At 44.2% G+C, this 23128-nt stretch overlaps 1 protein-coding gene across 1 annotated transcript in view; it reads left to right on the forward strand.

The window, feature by feature from the left end:
- Dnah8 (dynein axonemal heavy chain 8) overlaps positions 1–23128 on the forward strand; it is a 313617-nt gene that overhangs the window by 225201 nt on the left and 65288 nt on the right. Inside the window, exons 82-86 of the mRNA XM_045156110.1 lie at positions 1815–1933; positions 4265–4467; positions 9198–9271; positions 12538–12690; positions 13314–13469. Coding sequence (XP_045012045.1) covers positions 1815–1933; positions 4265–4467; positions 9198–9271; positions 12538–12690; positions 13314–13469 — 705 coding nt within the window. The remainder of the gene's footprint in view (positions 1–1814; positions 1934–4264; positions 4468–9197; positions 9272–12537; positions 12691–13313; positions 13470–23128) is intronic.

Here is a 23128-nt window from a genome sequence, read left to right on the forward strand (position 1 = left end):
GAGAGAGAGAGAGAAAATGGGCACACCAGGGCCTCCAGCCATTGTGCATCTGTCTTTATGTGGGTACTGGGGAATCAAACCTGGGTCCTTTGGCTTTGGTGGCAAGCATCTTAACCATTAAGCCATCTCTCCAGCTCATAATAGAATTGCTTCTAAAGTTGTCTTTAAGACAAGTGAGGTAGCACCTTACTGATTCTGTGGTTGATTGGTACTTTTTACATGGAGTGATATATTTCTGTTTATAGATATGAGCATAACTTTTTGAGCTCTGCTCCCCCAAAAGCAATGGGAGGCCCTACAGCGCAGTATCTCAATCCTTGGTGTGGAATGTAAAATGAGCCCAGTAGGCTCCTGTATTTGAATGGTTGACCCCCAGCTGCTGGCTAGGTGTGGAAGTGTGTGAACCCCTAGCTAGCTCTCTTGCTGCTGATATGTGAGGGTGTGAGCCAGCCTCCTGCTGATGCCACACCTTCCCCACCATGATCGGACTTCCCCTTGCCTCCCATACACTGCTTCTGGTTGGTTTTGTTCCAGCACAGAGAAGAGACCCGAGGCAAAGGAGGGCAGTAGTGAGGTGTGTCAGAATCCCCCTCCATCTCCTACAGCCTGGAAACAATAACTGTGTCGCGAATGACCTGCGCCCCATCCATATCCTGTGTGTGGTGCGTTTTTAACCTATCTATACCCCCCAGTAAAAGGAGGGTTGTAGTGGTTTGAATGTGAAATGTCCCCATATTTGAACACTTGGTCCTAGCTGGTGGCCCAGTTTGAGAAGGTTGTGGAACCTTTAGGAAATGGAGCCTTGCTGGAGACAGTGGATTGCTGCGGGATGTGGGGGGGGGGGTTGACGTCTTGCATCCTGGCCCCCCTTTTCTGTTCTCCATTTCCCCGAACACAGTGTGACCAGTTCTGCTTCCCCTCCTGCCTTCACGTCTTTCTCACCATGATGCAGGACTGTCCCCCTGGAATCATATCCTAAGATAAGCCCTTCATCCCTTAAACATTAAAAAAAAAAAAAAAAAAATTGCAGGGAATTTTGTGCCAGCAACGAGAAAGTTAGGGGGCGGGTGGAATAGAAGTCAAAGCCAAGTCCATGGGTGTGACACGCACACAGTGTCGGTGACAGGAATGTGGTCTCAGTGCTCACCCAAGTGCTGACAGAGCAAGTCTGGAGAACCCAGCCCGACGGCTGTGGGAGATTGGCGACAGGCTCAGCCATGCCCGCTTTGTGATTAGATTCACAGCCGTTGGCAGCAGGGAGCGCCTTTTAACGCCTCTGAAAACCCTGCCTTCTCTGCATGCTTCCCCAAAAGAGCTACTGGAGACCCGCTCTCAGAGAGGCTCCTGGTCCTCTTCATTTTTAAGCTCTCACTGGGAAAAGCCAAATCTTCATTTCCATCCTCCGTCGCTAATTTTAATTAGAAATCAACATTCAGGCATTCGGTCGTCAGAGCAGTTTAGATTGTTGGTTTTCAATGACGAGTTATTTTGTGTCATCTTGGGGGGGGGGTGGGGTAATTTCTGGAGACATTTCTAATTGTCTTGACTTATAGGGAAGATTGCTACTGGCACCTAGTGGGTACGCAATCTTGATTTCAGGGGATAATGTAGAAAAGCAATGGGAAAACCGAAAGGAATAGTTAAATTGCATCTGCTCATCTTTGTTACTCGGGTCATTGAAAGCTAAAATCTGTTGTGCTTTACAGGCGACGTGCCCGTCAAGAATGACTCCCTTAGCTTGTTCAAAATCTACAGTGCCCTCTGGTCACACGCAGTCCTACATTTGATGGTGGGGTTTTTCTTTTTCCCCATAGATATCACGCAATGAGAAGGGGTGGAAAAATTGGTTTGATAAAGATGCTCCCGAGGAGGAGGTTATCCCTGATGGATATAATGATTCACTTGATACCTGCCACAAACTTCTACTTATCAGGTGAGCTTCCTTGTGACCAGGCCCCGGGGGAGGGGAGGGTGTCATCCCTCTCCCTGTGACATCTTACCTCAGGGAGCTGACTCCACTGTGTCCCTGTTGCTTGTCTAAGAAATGAATGTGCTTCCCGACTGGCTTAAGGAGGCAATCCTTCAGTTCCTCGACAAGAAACTGTGGCAGGGAATGGCGCATTTTGACAATGTATTATAGCACTTTTAGCAAAATCACAAAAAGAAATGTTTTTATTAGCCCCTCTCTATTTACTGTTGAGTGTATCATTCTTGGTGGATTTTACTTCTTTACAAAAAAAGGAAAACTCACAGGGACCGTGAAGACAGCTCAGTTGGTTAAGTGCTTATAAAGCAGGAGGACCTGAGTTTAGTTGCCGGTACCCACATTAAGAAAGCCTGGCATGGCAGTGCACGACTGCCACCACAGCGCCAGGGAGGCAGAGATCGGTGGTGATTCTCGGGGGCTCCCTGACCAGCCAGCCTCGCCTAATTGGTGAGCCCCAGACTGGTGAGAGATCAAGTCTCAAAAAAAAAAAAGGTGGATGGCGTTCCTCAGGATAGCGGCTGAGGTTGTCCTGTGGCCTCCATGCGCGTGAACCCATAGGAATGCACCTACGCTTGCACACACACGCATGCACACGCACAAACAGATTGTTTAAAGTAATTTAACGTGCAAAGTGACAAGACAGTTGGTTCACAGCAAGAGCTCAGTTTCACTTGAGAGGAAGAACAGGAATATTGCATCACTGAAATGGATAACATACTCTTGGCTATGAAAATCAAAGCAAGGGCTCAGGAGATGGCTTGGCAGTTGAAGGCGCTTGCTTGTTAAAACCTGACAGCCTGAGCTTGATTCCCCAGAACCCACACAAAGCCAGGTGCACAAAGTGGTGCATGCATCTGAAACCCTGGCACACCCATTCTCCCCCTCCTCTCTCCCCTCACAAGTAAACAAAATGTTTTTTAAAAATAAAAAATAAAGCTGGGTGTGGTGGCGCATGCCTTTAATCCCAGCACTTGGGAGGCAGAGGTAGAAGGATCCCCGTGAGTTCAAGGCCACCCTGAGACTATTAGTCCGAGTGAATTCCAGGTCAGCCTGGGCTAGAGCAAGACCCTACCTTGAAAAAACAAAAGTAAATAAATAAAATAATAAATCAAAGTAAAAGTTTTTAAAAATGTTTTCTAATTAATATATTTTACTTATTTGAGAGAGAATCTAGAGGCCGAGAGAGAGGGGTGGAGAGGGAGAGAGGATAGAGAGAGAGAGAGAGAGAGAGAGAATGGGCATGCCAGGGCCTTCAGCTCCTGTAAAGGAACTCCAGATGTGTGCACCACCTTGTACATCTTGCTTAGGTGGATCCTGGGTTATTGAGCCTGGGTACTTTGACTCTGCAGGCAAATGCTTTAACCACTGAGCCATCTCTCCAGCCCCAAACAAAAGTTTTAAACTGATGTTAAGGAAGAATATTCACATTTCTTATTTTCTAATACTCAAACAGGCCTTCTGTGTTGGGGGAAAAAAAATCAGCGTTTATGTCCATGACTAGTTAGTGAGGTTACAGGGAAGTGAGACCACCAAAAAGAATAATAATAATAATTACAACAACAACAAAGAGATGTTCTTTGTGGGCAGGTTTTGTCTTTCTAGAGTAAAAGCTGTTTCCTGGACATTGTCACCCTTTGAGGCTGAGCATGATGGTAACAGTGGTGACCCTTATGGTCTACACAGTATGAAAGAGCTATTTGTTTTTATTGAAATATATATATATATAAGTTTAGGCTACACCTGTCATTTTAAGATCAGATCTTAAACTTAAATGAATAATTTCCTAGCAAACAAGAGCCTGCATAGCTTTTCTGAGACCTAATTTATCAAACGTCAAATGGCATTGATTTGACGTGTCGCTGTATGTTGGAACTGCTGGTACCTGACACCAAAGTGGTTTTTGGCACAAATGCTCGCTGATAACACTTGCGGCCTTGTTGGCTCATGCTCCTCTCTCTCTCCGAAGACCTCGGGGGTCTTAGAGTCTTGGCAGGCTGGCTTCCATCATGACCTGGAGTTGGCAGAGGAGGCCCTGTTGCCACTGGCTCTACCCCACTCTTTGCCAATGACTGGCACCCAAAAGCGACATGATTACATTCATGCCATCCAGGGACAGAAAGCTTTCCATTCCCCTTGATCCAGATCTGCAGAAGGGACCATTAGCCTGATGTCCTTCTGCTGACTAAATATGTGATCTTTACGTGCTCAGAACTAGGCAGAAGGGAAAAGTACACACCATGAAGCTACTTCCTCTCACCAGTACTCATTCATTTCAAGGTCTTGGTGTCCAGATCGCACTGTTTTCCAAGCAAGGAAGTATATTGCAGATTCTCTGGAGGAGAAATACACAGAACCAGTCATCCTGAATCTGGAGAAGACTTGGGAAGAAAGCGACACGCGGACACCTCTCATCTGTTTCCTGTCCATGGGATCCGATCCCACCATTCAAATCGACGCATTGGCCAAAAAGCTGAAGCTGGGTATGGACTATAGCAAAACTTCCACACATTTGCTCTAATCAGTGCCTCTCACAGATGAGCCTTAGAAAGATGGTTCTTGGAAAGCTGAGGTATAAAAAACCTGTAAGCTTCTTTGTACCTCATTTCTTCATACTTGAGGCACAGGTATCTACGTACAGATAGGAACACCGCCAGCCACCATATGCTGTTTTTGTTTGTTTATGTTGCAAGCAGATGGCAAGAACAAACAGACAGCAACCATCAGCTGTGTTATTGCCATGTCTACATAAAATTATATTTGAGTATATTTTGTTGCAGACTGAAGAACTGGAACCTTCATTATAACGTATAGTCGTTAGGAGTTTGTCCATGCTTTCATTCAAATACCAGTTAGTTAACAGGCTGTGTGCTGGAGTTCAGACGTCGAGAGAGAGACAGAGAGAGAGAGAAGGGGGTGAGGAGGGGGAGAAAAGTGATATAGCACAGCTGGAGAAACAGACACGTGATCTAACAGCTGGAACCAAGATCCATAGAAATGGAGCTGGCAGGATTCACAGCCGCTCAGATTGCTGGGGAAAGCATCTCATGACTGATGTACTGAAAAGAAAAAAACAGAAGACAAAATTACTTTAAAAATTAGCAATAGGAAACAGAAGGAAGATTATTCCAGGGAGAGGAGTCAGGGCAAGGAGTTACAAACCCATAAGTCAGTGGGACTGAAGGCCAGGGACAGTGTGATGGGTTGAACCATGCTGAGTAGAACTACTTGGCAATTCAGATGTTTATGGCATTGTCATTTGGGATCTTTTAGACTCAGGTCTCTATATCTGTGATTCATTCACTTTATGATGATCATAAAAAGTGATGGGGAATCACTAAACTGACCCTATGAAATGAAACTCACATTGAACTTATTACATAATTCATGTACATATGATGTCAGATAGATTCAGTCATGTTCCAAGACCATCCAGGCCTGGGCAGGTTTTTGTTGTAGTTGTTAATCTTTCAAAACTTTCAAGGATTTTTCATGTCATATTCTGCTCTAAAACATAGAAAAAAAGGATATATTTTACATGTCTGTTATCCTACAGCAAACACTGACCAAAACAGTAACTATGTTAAAAAAAATATAAAAGAAAGCCACTGACTGTCCTTACTTATCAATACAATTGTAAATAAAACAACAAGAATTCAGTGGGACATTAAAAATAAAACACAGGTGATAGGAGGAATCTATGTAGAATTATCAGAAAGATATCATGTCATGAAATCTCATCACAGGCTAGGATAGCTTGGGTAGGGCATTTGCCTGGCATGCCCACAGCCCCAGTTCCATCCCCTTGGAGAAATGTCAACATAACACAGAGAGAAAGACTTTTCCTTAAGCTATCATGTCATTATTTGATAGATACGTAAAAAACATTTCATGAAAGTTGAATGTTCATTTTCGACTTTCAAAAGCTAGCAACAGAATGATATTTTATTAATGTGGTAAAAAAAAATGTGCGCTGCAAGCATCATGCTTGTTGGTGAACAACTTGAGGCATACCATTAAAGTCAGACATAAGATAAAGATGTCTGCTGTTGCTACCGTTATGAGACATCGTCATGGAAAATATAGCTAATACATTATAAGAATCATAAATAAAATATAGGACTGCTGGAAAGGAGAAGAAAAATAAATAAATAAAACCCACTGCTCTCAATACAACTGTCTAACTAAGAACCACAAATGAATCAATTGAGAGACTGTAAGACTAATAGGATAGTTTGGTAATGGTGACTGCTCACAAAACAAATATATGTAAAAAACATCAGTGGTACTTTCTTATAAAAAATAAAATGCAAAGGTCCCATTTATTATGGTCATAAAAATGGAACTGAGAAATAATTTTTAATATGCCTATTTGAAGAAAAATATAAAATGTCCTTAGTGACATCAAAGTTAGTTCCAATAAATGGAGAGTTAAAACAAATTCCCAGTAAAAAGATTCAATATTGTAAAGATGTCAGTATTTTCTAGATTAATCTGTAAATTGACTGTAAGCTTGATTGAAATTCAAATATCATTTTTATCCCTAATTGAATGGCAGGAAGATCTTAAATCATCTAGAATTATCGATGGACAAGGATAACCATGAAAGTCTGAACAACAACAAAAAATAATGGAGAGTCAGCACTACTGGATTTAAAAAAAATTAATATTTTATTTATTTATTTGAGAGAGGGAAAGGGAGGAGGGGAAGGAGAGAGAGAATGGGCCCCAGGGCTTCCAGCTACTGCAAACGCACTCCAGATGCATGCACCACCTTTGCATCTGGATTATGTGGATACTGGGGAATTGAACCAAGGTCCATTGGTTTTGGAGGCAAGCACCTTAACCACAAAGCCATCTCTCCAGTCCCACTACTGGATTTTAAATCTTTTATCTTTTCAGATGCACTTGGTAGCACATGTGTCTGGAGACTGCAGTGGCTAGAAGCCCTGGCATGCCCATTTTCTCTCTCTAATAAATAAATGCCAAGTATTTTTAAAAGGTAACCTATTACATAATACATAGCAGATAAGTATGTAAGTACCCAGAAAGGGATAAAGATGAAAAATTGTCTCATATATGTTCAGATTACCTTTTATCACCAAAAATTATTTTGTGACAAGAATTTCAGTTTTCAGAACTTTTTTGAATTTTGGAAGCAAGTTGAGGATTATGGACGTAGTTGAGGAATATGGACTATGCACACTAAAGGATTAGAATGAACACTTTTGAAAATATTGCTGAATTTTCATTTCCTTCTTTATATTCTACTTTCCAAACCTTTCACTATGAGCATATGTAATTTGATCAGCAATGCAAAGCCAATATGAAAAAGATAACATATAATCAGGCAATATATAGCATTCTGTGTTTCTCTCCTTTTTAACAATATGTTCAAAGTCTGTGTATTCTGTAGTGTGTGTCCCACCTTCCTTCCTCTTAATGGCAGAGTAATGCACCATTGTATATTTAGATCATATTTTATTTATCCGTTCATCAGCTAATGGGCATCTGGAATGTTTGCACTTTTTATCCAGCATGGCTAACAAGACTCGAGGCTTTTTGTACAAGTTCTTGTGTGGTCCTATATTGTTAGTTTTTCAAAGAACTTACTTAGGAATAGATGTGCTAAGCCACATCGTAAACCCATCTTTACGGGTTCTTTGTTTTTTGATTTTTCAAGGTAGCGTCTCGCTGTAGCCCAGGCTGACCTGGAATTCACTATGGAATCTCAGGGTGGCCTCGAACTCACAGCGATCCTCCTACCTCTGTCCCCGTAGTGCTGAGGTTAAAGGTGTGTGCCACCATGCCGGGCCATTTGTAAGTTTTTGAGAAGTATCCAGGCTGTTTACCAAAATAGCTGCTGAATCATGTTGCAATCTCACCAGCCATGCAGGAAGATTCTAGAATTTCCATGTCCTTGCTACCGTTTGCTGTTGCCCCTTAAGAACATTTCCGGCCATCTCAGTGGGAGTGAAGTTGGATTTTATTGTAGCTTGTTTGTATTTTTGTGTTTAAGTGTTCGTATGTGAAGTGGCTGTCCATGAGTCCACTGGCCATTTCTGTATCTTCTTTGGAGAATCATCTATCTAAATCCTTACCCCAGGTTTTGTTTTATTTTTTGTTTTTTGAGGTAGGGTCTCAATCTAGCTCAGGCTGACCTGGAATTCACTATGCAATCTCAGCGTGGCCTCGAACTCACAGTGATCCTCTTACCTCTGCCTCCTGAGTGCTGGGATTAAAGGCGTGCGCCACCATGCCCGGCTTTGTTTTCTTTTGTTTTGAGGCAGGGTCTCACTCTAGCCCAGGCTGACCTGGAATTCACTCTGTAGTCTTGGGCTGGCCTCAAACTCACAGCGACCCTCCTACCTCTGCCTCCCGAGCGCTGCTTTCAAGGCGTGCGCCACCGTACCTGGCACTTAGCCCAGTTTTAAATTGGGCTGATTATTAACAGTTTAGTTGTGAGAACTAGACTCTTATCAGATGTGTGATTTGAAAACATTTTCCCCATTTTTAGGTTTTTTTTTTTTTTTTTTGATGGTGGTTGCATAAGGACAACTGCTGAATTTTGCTGGAGTCCCATGTACATACATATATATATATATTTTGTGGCTTATAGTTTCATTGCTCTGTCTAGAAAAACCATCACCGAATCCAAGGTCACAAAGATTTACTCTTCTACTTTCCTTTAAGGGTTTTATAGTCTTGGCGTTTACATTCATGTCTCTCATCCCTGTAATACTGATTTGTGGACATGCTCTGATTTCAAGGTCAAGCTTTGTTCTTTCACGCCATTTGCTGAAAATACTACCCTTTCCATCCTGAATGGTTTGGAACCTTGGCTGAAAATCAGCTGATGATAACTGTGAAGGTTGGTTTCTGGATTCTGTCATGTCCCACAGGCATGTCTGGACAGACAGACAGACAGACACACACACACACACACACACACACACGCGTGCACACACACACTTTGAAGCCCAGCCTCTGCCTTTGCTCCCCCACTCCACCTCCCTGATTTCTAGGTGGTGTCTGCATTTCTCTGCTCCATGCCTCTCTCTGAGCAATATGGTGGGAAGCCAGGCCTATTAGAATAACAAGCAGCGCTCCTTCTTAGGAGAGAGACAGGGAAGCCGGGACCATCCAGAAATTAACTTTTCACCCCAGTCCCATTGTTGCACTTCCGTGTGATCATGGACCTCCTGTGTTACAGAATGTCGAACTATCTCCATGGGACAAGGGCAAGAGGTGCATGCTCGGAAGCTCATCCAGATGTCGATGCAGCAGGTAGGCAATCAGGGTCCACCACGTCATTGCAACCACTCGCTTCGATCCCTGGTACTACTGGTCTACCTATGGCGGCCATGGAGATGGTCAGCACTCTTTCCTCTGATGTTTGGTTCTTATTTTCCATTTTAGTTTATACGTAGTCAAACCCTTGGTTATATGTAATTTTTAACATTCTTTTAATAGTTTTATTTTTATTTACTTATGTGTGGGGGGGGTGGAGATTGAGAATGTTGTGCCAGGGTCTCCAGCCACTACAGACCAAGCCCAGATGCATGTGCCATTATGTTCGTCTGACTTCTATGGGTTCTGGGGAATCAAACCTGGGTCCTTAGGCTGCTCACCTAAAGTGCCTTAACCGCGAAGCCATCTCTCTAGCCCTATCTGTAAATTTTAAACCTCAAGCTAGTTTCATCCTTAAAGAAGTTTGATGCATATTCCATGACAGACACCCACTTTCAGTTTTTCTATATTTACTTACTTATGTGCAGTCTGAAAGGGACATCTGATTGCTAAAGGTAGCGGTCTTAGAGTTTCATGACTGATATTAATAGGCACTGCTTAAGAAGTAACCAATCGAGACAGTTACGTTTCAATTTTCAGTTACAGCAGGCTTTCATTTTTCATAAGTGGATGGTTCCAGGCAAGAAAGAAATATCTGAGGACTTTCTGTTTAAATATTGATGGTGATTTTCGTTGAAAATTGCATACTGAATTTGGAATGTTGAGAAACAGTCGCCTTCACACCTAATAAATACACAGGTCATTAATTTTCTAGAAATGCTTTGCAGATAGCCAGCTAAGCTGTAATAAGAAACTGCATCATTTGTAAAAATAAAATCAGATCTTGGTTTGTTTTTGGGTGTTTGATCTCATCATGTCTGTGGTGAAATGGTACAGCTTTCTCCCTGGGAATTAATGACCACTGAGGGTTAATGGCCTAAAACTCCACTTGGGTCATCAAGATTTTAAGCTAGTCATTAATTTTCAAGCGCCTTAAGCCTTAATCTTTATCACCTAATTAAATTCAATAATAAATTATATTTAATTTATACACATCAAGACAATTATATGCAATTATTTCTACTTGGATCCAATGTTTCACTCTATTGAGTGATTTGGAAGTTTAACTTTGGCCTTAAGTGATTTATTTATTTATTTATTTTTTTAGTTTCAGTGAGTAAGAAACTTTTAATTTTAAATTCTACATTTATGTTAGCCTTCTTTGGAGTACTAGTTTTTACACTTCCTGTGTTTTGTTTCTCACAGTGAGATCAGTGTTGATAATTAGTGGCATTATCAGAGTGAAAGACCACAATAGGCATAATAATAACTCGAGGAGCCTCAGATTTAGAATATAGTTGGAGTGATAGAAGGCTGAGGGGCCTGAAAAGTATGTTTCCATGATGATGCAAATCAATGCTGAGTTCCATCTTCCTCTACACACATCCCCTTTGCTGTTTAAGCCAGTCCAATTTACACCTGCTCTTCTGATTGAAGGCATATGTATATAGATATATATGTGCATATTGTATATTGGTTGCACTTAACATTATGGATGTATTTATTTGGTATAGTTATATAAGGATATTAAAATATTGATTAGCATGTCTTGGGAGGGGGGGGGTGCTGGAGAAATGGCTTAGTGGTTAAGGCATTTGCCTGTGAAGCCAAAAGACTTAGGTTCGATTCTCCAGGACCTACATAAGCCAGATGCACAAGGGGCACATGTGTCTGAAGTTCATTTGTAGTGGTTAGAGCCCCTGGCATACCCATTCTCTCTCTTCTCTCTCTCTCCCCTTGTAAATAAATAAATTAAAATATCTAAAATATCTCTGGGCATGGTGCCCACCTCCAATCCCAGCACTTGAGAGACAGAGGTAGGAGGATCAGTAGTTCAAGACCAGCCTGGGCTACCTGGTGAGTTCAAATCCAGCCTGAACTGCATAGTGAGATGCTGACTCGATAAGTAAGTGAATAATGAACAAATAAATGAATAAAATGTCTTGTTTTCATAGAGTAGTGACGGTAATGTGACACATTGTTAAAAGTACTTTTATCAACTAGTTACACAGTAATCAGTAAGTTGTTTCAAGAATGTGTGGAAGCCGGGCGTGGTGGCGCACGCCTTTAATCCCAGCACTCGGGAGGCAGAGGTAGGAGGATCGCCGTGAGTTCGAGGCCACCCTGAGACTCCATAGTGAATTCCAGGTCAGCCTGGGCTAGAGTGAGACCCTACCTCAAAAAACAAAACAAACAAAAAAAGAATGTGTGGGAAGAATGGTAAGAAAGAATTATACTCTGGTTGTCATTGTCACCAGCCGTGTTACCTCCTGCTTCCTGCTACGTGTCTTTGTGGGCGACTGTAAAGCTGTCCTCTGAATTTGTGGCTGAGTTGGTTTGGGCTCACATTAGGCAGGACCCTGTAAGGTACCATCCCCACCATTAGATGGTGCCCGCGCCCAAGATTTCACTTCCATTCTTTCCGAGTCAGGGGAGGCAGCAGAATGCAGTTATTTGGGACGCACCTGATTTTGTGTCACCAGCTTTTACCAAGGTCATTGTGTTGACATGTTTTTAAAAATTTAAAGTGTGCTCAAAAGAAATGATCACATGCTCTGAGGCAAAAGTTGTGTTTAAATTTTTAATTGTTTTTTTGTTGATCAGTTTTAATGATTATGGTTGCCACTGAGTTTTACAAATACATAAGCTTCAAATTAGCACTTAATTTTTTTTTTTTTTTTTTCTGAGCCAGGCATGGTGGCGCATGCCTTTAATCCCAGTATTTGGGAGGCAGAGGTAGAAGGATCACTGTGAGTTTGAGGCCAGCCTAGGACTACAGAGTGAATTCCAGGTCAGCCTAGTGAGACCCTACTTTGAAAAAAAGAAAAAAGAAAAAAAATAAAAAGAAAGGGGAAAAAAACAACACCATTTTTTTAGTAGAAAAAAGCTTTTTAATTGTGCATTTTGTTTTATTAAAACCATCACGAACATGATATAAGAAATGAATATGAAACCAGGCGTGGTGGCGCATGCCTTCAATCCTGCACTCGGGAGGCAGAGGTAGGAGGATCACCGAGAGTTTGAGGCCACCCTGAGACTCCATAGTGAAACTCTAGGCAGGCTAGAGTGAGATTTTACCTCAAAACAAAAAGAAAGAAAAAGAAAAAAGAAAAGAAATGAAATGAAATGAATATGAGCTTTTGTCTCCTCTTTCTCCTCCTTTTCTTTCTTTCTTTCTTTTTTTTTTTTTTTTGTGGATACAGGGTGGTTGGGTTTTACTGCAAAATTGTCACCTGGGCCTAGAATTCATGGAAGAATTGCTGGAGACACTGATAACCACCGAAGCCAGCGCGGATTCTTTCCGGGTGTGGATAACCACCGAGCCCCACGATCGCTTTCCAATCACGTTACTTCAGGTTGGCTGCTGCCACGATTGATCCCATCAATGGCATGACTGACATTATTGAAAAGTGGGGGGACACAGCAGGCTTTTTGACCCTGTAAAGTCTGGCCTGCAAAAACCTTACAATTGTCAAAAATTAGACCGTAATTATCAAAGTTTCATAACAAATATTTCCACCAGTGAGCGCCCAGCCTCGGTATGAATTTATTGGGTTTGAGCTCTGGCCAGTGTAATTAGCTTTTACACTGCTGAGTTTCAGCCACATTTTATGTTCTACGAGCATATTGTTGCTGGCATCATAATTTCCTTTATTTTTATTTTATTTATTTATTTATTTATTTATTTATTTTTTATTCATTTATTTGAGAGCGACAGACACAGACAGAAGACAGATAGAGGGAGAGAGAGAGAATGGGTGCGCCAGGGCTTCCAGCCTCTGCAAACGAACTCCAGACGCGTGCGCCCCCCTGTGCATCTGGCTAACGTGGGACCTGGGGAACCGAGCCTCGAACCGGGGTCCTTAGGCTTCACAGGCGAGCGCTTAACCGCTAGGCCATCTCTCCAGCCCCATAATTTCCTTTTTATCCTTTTATAGCAATTTATAAAAACAACATAACTGTTTTCTTTTTATGACAGACTTCTCTCAAATTCACCAATGAGCCGCCCCAAGGTGTTCGTGCAGGCCTGAAAAGAACGTTTGCAGGAATTAACCAAGACCTCCTGGACGTCAGTAACTTGCCCATGTGGAAGCCAATGCTTTACACTGTGGCGTTTTTACACTCCACTGTGCAGGTAACCCAGAAAACGCTTTCCATATCTAGGGGTGGGGGGCCCCAGAGGCAGGAGCTCCTGTGAGGACGGAAACTGGCACCTTTGTGTCCTCCTGACCCTGTTTCTTTGTCCTTCTGGACTTCATGGGCTTTCCCACCATTCGAATGAAAGATTTCAGAACATGCAGGCCATACTTCAGTGACTGCTGACTCTCCCAGGTCGCAGCGTCACTGGGGAATATTCAGAGTGTGTTTTTCGTCACCGTGAGAAACAATTTAAAGATTTATTTTGGGGCTGGAGAGATGGCTTAGTGGTTTTAAGGCATTTGCCTATGAAACCTAGGGCCTGGGCTCAATTCCTCAGTACCCACATAAACCAGATGCACAAGGTGGCACATACTTCTGGAGCTCATATGCAATGGCAAGAGGCCCTGGTGTGCCCAATCTCTCTTCCTGCCTCTATCTACCTCTTTCTCTTTCCCTCTCTCTTAAATAAATAAATAAATAAAATACTTTAAAAAAGGATTTACTTTGACTCACAGTTTCAGATGTCAGTCAGCTGGTTCCATTGCTTTCACCCTTAGGCCAGGCAGAGACATCATGGTGGCGTGAGCAAGGGACAGAAGTTGCTCACCTCATAGTGGCCAGGAAGCTCCCAGAGACAAGATAACTTTCAACAGCCCTCCCTCTGGGATGTACTTCCAGTAACACCGTCCCACCACCAAAAATAACACTGCCACCTGGGGCCCAAGCCCTCAACATGTGAGCCTGGTGAGGGAGTTTTCATATTCAAACCGTTACACAGAGATCAAGAAATATTTGTAGAATGAACAAATAGAGTTTTAATAGGCGAAGCTTGGTCTTCAAAGTACTCATGCTGGTCAAGAACTTTATTTTATTTATTTATTTTTATTTTTTTGTTTTTTGAGGTAGGGTCTCACTCTAGCCCAGGCTGACCTGGAATTCACTCTGTAGACTCAGGGTGGCCTCGAGCTCACAGTGATCCTCCTACCTCTGCTTCCCGAGTGCTGGGATTAAAGGCATGCGCCACCATGCCTGGCTTTGGTCAAGAATTTTATACATACTCTCTCCTATGATAGCAACTGCCACTTTTCAAGATAAGGGTATCACCAACTTAAAAATAAGGCCACTGACTCTCAGGGAGATGAACTGCGTGTCGCGAACAGCAGATCTGGGACTCCCTGGCACTGATGGACGTATGCTCTGCCCTCATTTTAGTACAGTGGTAACCGTGCCGGCGCCGAGAGGCTCCCTGCCCCTCTCAAGTTGGTGGCTGACTGTTTTCACACACTAATTACTTAGGTAGTGATTTCATAATTTTATGGTTTCCAAGAACCTTATCTGTGTGATTTTTAACAGTATGCTATTGTTTTGCATTTGAATTTTATATATAGCCCTATGTTGGAAAATTGAATATTTTTTTTTTTGAGGCAAGACCGACAGACTGCCTTTGTGTGTGTGTGTGTGTGTGTGTGAGAGAGAGAGAGAGAGAGAGAGAGAATTGGCACACCAGGGCCTTCAGCCACTACAATCAAACTCCGGACACACGCGCCCCCTTGAGTACATATGCGACCTTGTGTGCCTGTGTCACTGTGTGTCTGGCTTACGTGGGACCTAGAGAGTTGAACATGAGTCCTTAGGCTTTGTAGGCAAGTGTAACTGATAAGCCATCTCTCCAGCCCTTAGGATTTTTTTTTTTTTTTTTTTTTTGAGTAGAGTCTTGCTTTGGCCCAGGATAACCTGGAATTCACTACGTAGTCTCAGGGTGGCCTTGAACTCACAGTAATCCTCCTACCTCTGCCTCCCAAGTGCTGGTATTAAAGGCGTGCGCCACTGCGCCCAGTGAAAGCTGCCTACTTTTCACACGGGTAGGTTCACTCCTTGGCCGCAGAGTGATGGAAGGGCCCCTTTCTACATGCCTCCTTTCCCACAGCTAGGGGGAAGGATAAAGGGAACCCATGGCTACGTCCCCTGTGCCCAGATGTCATCATCTCAGCTCTGCTCATGGGGAGCGCACAGTTCCCCGTGTGTCTCCCGAGGACACGTAAAATCCGTGCTTACAATTGCTACGCATGCCTATGCCCTGGCCCACCAACTCCAGCACCTCACTGCCACCCGAGAAAGCTGCGGGATGAGCTCACGTCACCAGACGTGCCTTGTGGGTGGTTCTGTTTTGCTAAGTCCCACTGGGGCCTTTGGATTGTAAATCACAACTTCCAGGTCCCCGAGAGACCCGTTTCATGCACCCTTATCTGAGGGTTGTTTGTGGCGCTAGACCTTATCACGCTGCAGCACAAATACTGCTCCGGCTGGTATCCGAGTCCCCTTTCACAGACACTGTGTTTTATGACTTTGTCCCCGGCAACGATGACTCAACTCTTCCACCCCGCTTGCCCTGAAGAGCTGCTGGGGACTGTTTCCCATATGACCAATGCCAAACTGTTAATGCATGCATGTAGGTGTATATATGTGTGTGTGTGTGTAGTGTTTTTCATATGACCAATGGCAAACTATGTTTTATATATGTGTTTATGTATGTGTGTGTGTGTGTGTGTGTGTGTGTGCTAGAGTGAGTGTGTGTGTATGTGGAAGGCCAGAGGACAACCTCCGCATCACTCTCAGAAGCTGTGTGTGCTGTTTTGTTTTGGGGGACGGGGGTCTGTCGTTGGCCTGGAGTTCACCATAAGGCTAGTGACTTTCAGGGAGCTTTCTGTCTCCACTTCCCCAGCACTGGGATTATAGCCACTTGCCACTATGCCTGGAATTTTTACATGAGTTCTTCTGGGGAGAAAACACAAGATTCTTATACTTGCAAAGCAAGCTCTCCCTAACACAGAGCCTGTTATTTATTTGAGAGAGAGGAAGAGAGAGAGAGAATGGGCACACTAGGTCTCTAGCCACTGCAAATGAACTCCAGAAGCATGTGCCACCTTGTGCATCTGGCTTATGTGGGTAGGGGGGAATCAGAATTGAACCTGGGTCCTTAAGCTTCATGGGCAAGCACCTTAACCACTAAGCCTTTTCTCCAGAGGCTGCTTTTTTGTTTTGTTTTGTTTTTCGAGGTAGGGTCTCTTTCTGGTCCAGGCTGGCCTGGAATTCACTATCGAACTCATGGCAATCCTCCTACCACTGCCTCCCTAGTGCTGGGATTAAAGGCATGCGCCACTATGCCTGGCTATTTTATTTATGTATGTGAGAGAGAGACAAAGAAGGAGGCAGAGATAGATAGAGATAGAGAGAGACAGAGAGAATGGGCATGCCAGGGCCTCTAGTCATTATAAATGAACTCAGTTGCATGCACTACCTTGTGCATCTGGCTTATGTCGGTTCTGGGGACTTGAACCTGGGTCCTTAGGCTTTGAAGGCAGGTGCCTTAACCACTAAGCAATCTCCCCAGCCCAGAACCTGTGTGTTTAGTGGCCATTATGTGGGCAGTGAACAGAAGAACCAAAAGCCCATGGTCTAGTCAAGAGGCAAAAAATATGCTTGCCGTAGCAAGATACATGTTGAGGTTAAAACAGAGGGAAAAAAAAAATATCCATCGCTAGTGCTGGGAAACAAATAGTGGGGTATTTTTATCAAAAACAAAACAAAAAAAAACAGGTTGGGCTGGAGAGGTTTGCCTGTGAAACCTAAGGACTCAGGTTCGATTCCCTAGTACTCCTGTAAGCCAGATGCACATGGTGGTACACGTGTCTGGCGTTCGTTTGCAGTGGCTAGAGGCCCTGGTATGCCCATTCTCTCTCTCTCTCCCTCTTGTAAATAGATAAATAATGTTTTTTAAAGGCTGAAGGCTTGGGAGATGGCTTGGAGGATAACTTGCTTGTGTTTGGACATTTGGCATTTGGCAGCCCCTCCCTGGACGTTGCAGTCTCCTCTCGTGCATGACCCACAAGAGGGCATTCTCTGTGGCCTCGGTGATCTTATTCGCTCTCTCTCCTCTCACTTTTTCTGCCGTTTCCTGAGAACTCAAACACAGCATCATATTCTGGGGTTCAGAGCAAGTGTGTCTTTACTACTGTTGCAGTCCGGTTCACTTTGCTGGTAGAAATCACCCAACCAAGAGCAGCTTGTGGGAAAAGAGGTTTATTTTGGCTTACAGACTCGAGGGGAAGCTCCATGATGGCAGGGAAAGCAATGGCATGAGCAGAGGGTGGACATCACCCCCTGGTCAACATAAGGTGAACAATAGCAACGGGAGAGTGTGCCAAACACTGGCAAGGGGACACTTGCTATAACACCCATAAGCCCGCCCCCAACACTACACTGCCTCCAGGAGGCGTTTATTCCCAAATCTCCGTCAGCTGGGAACCTAGCATTCCGAACACCTAAATTTATGGGGACACCTGAATCAAACCACCACAAATTACCCTTAGGGATTTTATTTAAAAGCACATTTTCCTCCACAGTTTTGAGACTGAAACCCACTGGTTACATGTCTAGTCTCTCAACACACCCTTCAGAAAGGTCAGAAGCCTGTCTTAGGATTTATTTTTCCCCATTGGCAGCCAACAATACTGCTTTTGAGCAATGTGTCTTCAGCAGAGGGTCTCAGCCAGAGCCCTGGCCCCTGACCAGGCCACTCAAGTCAGACTCTTGGGAGAGTGGAAGTTAAGACTGAGGATGGGAGACACTCAGTGTTTTTAGGAATGTCCTGTGCAATTCTAAGTGAAGAAGCATTGAGAAAACAGGCTGGAGAGATGGCTTAGCGGTTAAGGCACTTGTCTGTAGAGCCCAAGGACCTAGGTTTGACTCCCCAGAACCCACATAATCCAGATATACATGTGGCCCATGTGTCTGGAGTTCATTTGCACTGGCTAGACTTTCTCCCCATCACTCTAGTTCACCCATTTTGTGTCCACTTGAGATGTGTGTGTGAGCGTGTGTCATGTGTGTGTGTGTAAGTGTGAGCGCAGGTGCACACATGCCGCTGTGCCTGTGTGAAGGACAGAGGACAACTTCAGGGGGGGTGCCTGTCCTCCCCTTCCTCCTTGCCTGAGGCGGGGTCTCTTGTTCACCACTGTGTTTGCAGGCTGGCCGGCTTCCATGATTCCAGGATTGTGGCCGTTTGACTGTTCCCCCAATAGACCCAGGTGTTTTCATTAAAACGCTTGTAACTTTGGATTCCCAGCTGCCTGGCTGGAAGAGGTGTCACTGTGGGTGGATTTGGTTTCTAGCCTGAGGTATGCATGGTGAGCTCTGGGGGGCCTGGCTCCTGGCTGGTCGTTCTCTCTCTCTGTCTGTGTGGATTTATGAATGGGAGCCAACTTCTCCTGACACTGATGGAGCGTGCCCTGGATCTGCATGCCTGAAATAAATGCCACTCCTCCCATAAACGGTGTGTGCTTCAGAGGGTCTTCCCAGCTGCGTGGAGCTGACAATGACAAGGAAATTCTCCTGGCTCTGCCTCCTGTGTGTTGCTGGGATTATAGGTGTTTGAGCTGTAGTGTCTGGCTTCTTTGTGGATTTGGGGATGTCAGGGATTCTCACAATTACTGAGCCACCACCCACTCCTCTCCATATTTAGGACTTCTCTGATGGCTTAGCCACAGTTTAGTTTCTAGTGTTGTCTGCTGGTCCTTTTGCTGCTGGCTCAGAATAGGAAACCCCTAAAGAATTCTGGATTTACAATCTCTAGGGACCTGCAACCGTAGCTGCAAATGTGGAAATTTTTATCATGGCTCTTAAAATAATTTAAATATTAAATAAAAACGGCCATATCACCAGGGCTCAGGAAATGCCACTATTAAAGTGTCTTCATTCTGAGAAATGTCTAACTCCTCTTCATTTTATTCTCTTCCCTCTCAAGGTATGGTCTCGACAGACACCCCCTTTTCAAGCTTAACAGCGCATGTGAAGCCCCTGACTGGGGGGAGGGAGGAGCATAATTATAAGATCTTAGTTTAAATGTTTTCAGATAACTATAATGACATGATACAAGTTGATCTCTCACTCTGTCACTGATTGTGGTTCCTTATGGCTCTGATAGTTTTTGTCAATAAATTTTCCCCTGAATGTTGCTTTTCTGTTGTCTGGGAGGGACTGTATGTTTTCATTTTTATCTTAGTACACATTATTAGGATTTGATAACTGACTCAACTCTTGTTTTGAGAGTGCAGGGAAGAGATTCCGCACTCAGCTAGAGCCTTATAAAGGCAGAACTCAGCCTGTGCATCATTCAAATGATGGTGTCATTCAACAACTCCTTAGTGGTACTGGAGGGACTTTTCCATAATTCATCAATTGTTCTGCGTCTTTCCCTGGAAACAGAAAGAAGTTACTGGGTTGGTCAAATTCAATAAGGAGGATAATGTCCCTCCTAAAATCACTACACTGTGTCTTAAAAATGTACAGTAAAGCTCTTTGATTGGATGGAACTTTTAAAAAAATATTTTATTTTTATTTATTTATTTGACAGAGAAAAAGGGAGGGGGAGAGAGAAAGAGAGAGAGAGAATGGGCACGCCAGGGCCTCCAGCTACTGCAAATGAACTCCAGACATGTGTGCCCCCTTGTGCATCTGGCTAACGTGGGTCCTGGGGAATCGAACCTGGATCCTTTGGCTTTGCAGGCAAATGCCTTAACCACTAAGCCACCCCTCCAGCCCTGGATGGGACTTTTTTGGTATGTGCGTATGTGTGCTCATATGTATGCGCAGGTAGTCCTGCACATGTATGTGGAGGCTAGAGGTCAACATCAAGTGTCTTCCTCAATTGCTCTCCGCCTTATTTATTTATTTACTTTACTTTAGACTTTCAAGGTAGGGTCTCGCTCTAGCCCAGGCTGACCTGAGATTCACTGTGTAGTCTCAGGGTGGCCTCGAACTCACGGTGATCCTCCTACCTCTGCCTCCCGAGTGCTGGGATTAAAGGCGTGCACCACCATACCCAACCCTCTCCATCTTGTTTAAAAAATATTTTTACTTATTTATTTGTGTCAAAATTGAGAGAGAGGATGGGCATGCCAGGGCCTCTTGCTGCTGCAAACCAACTCCAGGTGCATGTGCTGCTTAGTACATCTGGCTTTATGTAGGTACTTGGGAATCAAACCAGGCAGGCTTTGCGAGCAAGCACCTTTCACTGCTGAGCCATCTCCCAAGCCCCACTTTACTTTTTGGGATGGGGTCTCCCACTGAATCCAGAGACCACCAATTCAGGTGTACTAGCCAGCTTGTCCTCAGGACCCACTTGTCGCTGCACTGGGATCATATGCATGTGCCCCTGCGCTTGGCACTTACTTGGGCACTGGGGATGCAAACTCAAGTTCCCATAGTTGTGCAGCCAATGTTTCACTGACTGAGCCATCAACCCGGCCCCTGGGTGGCGCTTTCCTATTCAGATCTGTCTACACCCCGTCCCGGAGCAGGTGACCCTCAAGTGTCTGCTGCTCCCCCAAGCTCGCCCCTATTGCAGCAGAATCCCGAACCTGCAGCCCACCTCTGGACGGAGACCACCCTGTCTGGAGACCTCTCCTGGGCCTCGGAGTCTCCCCGCCTCCCCCCGAGGGACAGCCTTGGTTTCCGTGTGAGCCCAAAGCCACGGCTGGATGTCTCTTTCCAGTTTATCATTCTGTTAAATTTTGACAGCTAATTACAGTCATTAGCACAACACTGTTCTTTTCTTGTTTCAAAGTCATACTTTCTTGGCTAGATTAAAACTTCTTGAAAACACATGCATTTTAATGGTTTTTTTTTTTTTTTTTCAGTGAGGTAGGGTTTCACTCTAGCTCAGGCTGACCTGGAATTTACTCTGTAGTCTCAGGGTGGCCTTGAACTCACAGCCATTCCCCTATCTCTGCCACCCGAGTGCTGGGATTAAAGGCGTGTGCCACCACGCCCGGCTTTGATTCAGCATTTTCAAGAAGTATAGCAAAATCCTTAGCTCCTCAGCCTCCAGTTGAGCTCTTAGATCTCAGTGGCTTGAGAGCTCAGAGTTCCTTTCTTTTTTTACATATATGTATGCGTGTCTGCATGCACACATGTGTGCATGGCACATGCATGTCTTGGCACATGTGTGGAGGTCTGAGGACAACCTTGCTGTTTGTTCTCCCCCCACCCCATTCTTTAAGTCAGAGTCTCTGGTTTTGGCACTGCATGTGCCAGTCTAGCTGGCTCATGGGCTTCCAGGTTCTCTCCTCCACCTCCCATTGTGGAAGGCACATTGGGGTTACAGACACATGCACCACTTGGTGTCAGGCTTTATGTGGGGTGCTGGGGATTTGAACTCAGGCCAGCAGGCTTGCAAGCAAGTGCTTTTGTCATTGAGCCATCTCTGCAAGTCTTAGATAACTCAGAGTTGCTCTTTTTTTTCCCCTTTATTGTTACAGGGGGTGAGTACACACACACACACACACACACACACACAGTAAATGACTTTGTTTGACTGTAAATAACTTTGTTTGAGGATCACTGTGAGTTCAAAGACACCCTGAGACTACATTGTGAATTCTGGGTCAGAAGAAAAGCATCTACCAAGATCTTGTCTTCCTGTTTTTCCAAGATGATCTCAATAGTCTATGACTTCAGTGAACCAACTTAAAAAGGGAATGCTTTAAATGAAAGTTGTTAGGAAGTGACATAAATGTGAAGCAAATTTCAGCATTGGGGCAATTTTCAAAGATCACATTTTAAGGAGCAACTGAACCGTAGTTGCTCCTTGCATGTAAATGCAAGTGTTTCTGTGGCGCCAGATCAAGCCGTGCCAGTAATTGCAAAGAAAGAATTATTCCTCATTCAGTCCTCCCTCTGTCTAACTGAACCTTAAATTAAAAAAATATTCAGTCAAACACAGAGGTAGAGCCCACTGTAGATTTGGATTTTCTTTTGCAAACATGGAAAAACACTCCCCATTACCCTAAATGATTTGTATTCTTTGTTTTGAAGCCCTCAGGATGGAAGCAGTCCCGGGGCTAGGGGGTTAGCTGATCACGTTTGCCTGTGGGGTCTCACGCCAGTGTGGTGCAATCACCTGTCACCTCATCACTTGATATCCCTGAGGCTCAATGGCCAGCTAGCCAAATTGGTGAGCTCTACGTTCAGTGAGATATCCTCTCTCAAAGAATAATGTAGAGAGGGACCAAGGGAGTCCCTGACTTCAACCTCTGGTCTACACATAATGTACACACATATATGAACACACACACACACACACACACACACACACACACACCACACGCACACCACATATGCAACACTAATTTCAGGGCTGGAGAGATGGCTCAGCAGTTAATGCACTCGCCTGTGAAGCCTAAGGACCCAGGTTCTATGGTTCTGTTCTCCAGTGCCCATGTAAACCCAGGTGCACAAGGTGACACATGCGTCTGGAGTCCATTTGCAGTGATTAGAGGCCCTGGTATTCCCATTCTCTCTCTTCCTCTCCTTATCTCTCTCTTACCAATAAAAATAAATAAATATAATATTTAAAAAATAATTTCAGAACTGTAGATCCATTTTTGACAACCCAGAAGTAGTAAGGAGAGCTCCTCTTGTTCTGAGAGTACCTGGCCAGTGTGAATTTGAGCCACCGTGAGTCTGGTTACAGGATAGAATATTTCAACATGAGGCATCAAGATAAACAAAGCCAGCTGAGGCTGGGGACCACCAAGAAAAGCAGACAGCTGGGCGTGGTGACGCATGCCTTTAATCCCAGCAGGAGGCTGAGGT

Source organism: Jaculus jaculus, chromosome 8 (genome assembly GCF_020740685.1).
Source record: "Jaculus jaculus isolate mJacJac1 chromosome 8, mJacJac1.mat.Y.cur, whole genome shotgun sequence".
Lineage (NCBI taxonomy): Eukaryota > Metazoa > Chordata > Mammalia > Rodentia > Dipodidae > Jaculus > Jaculus jaculus.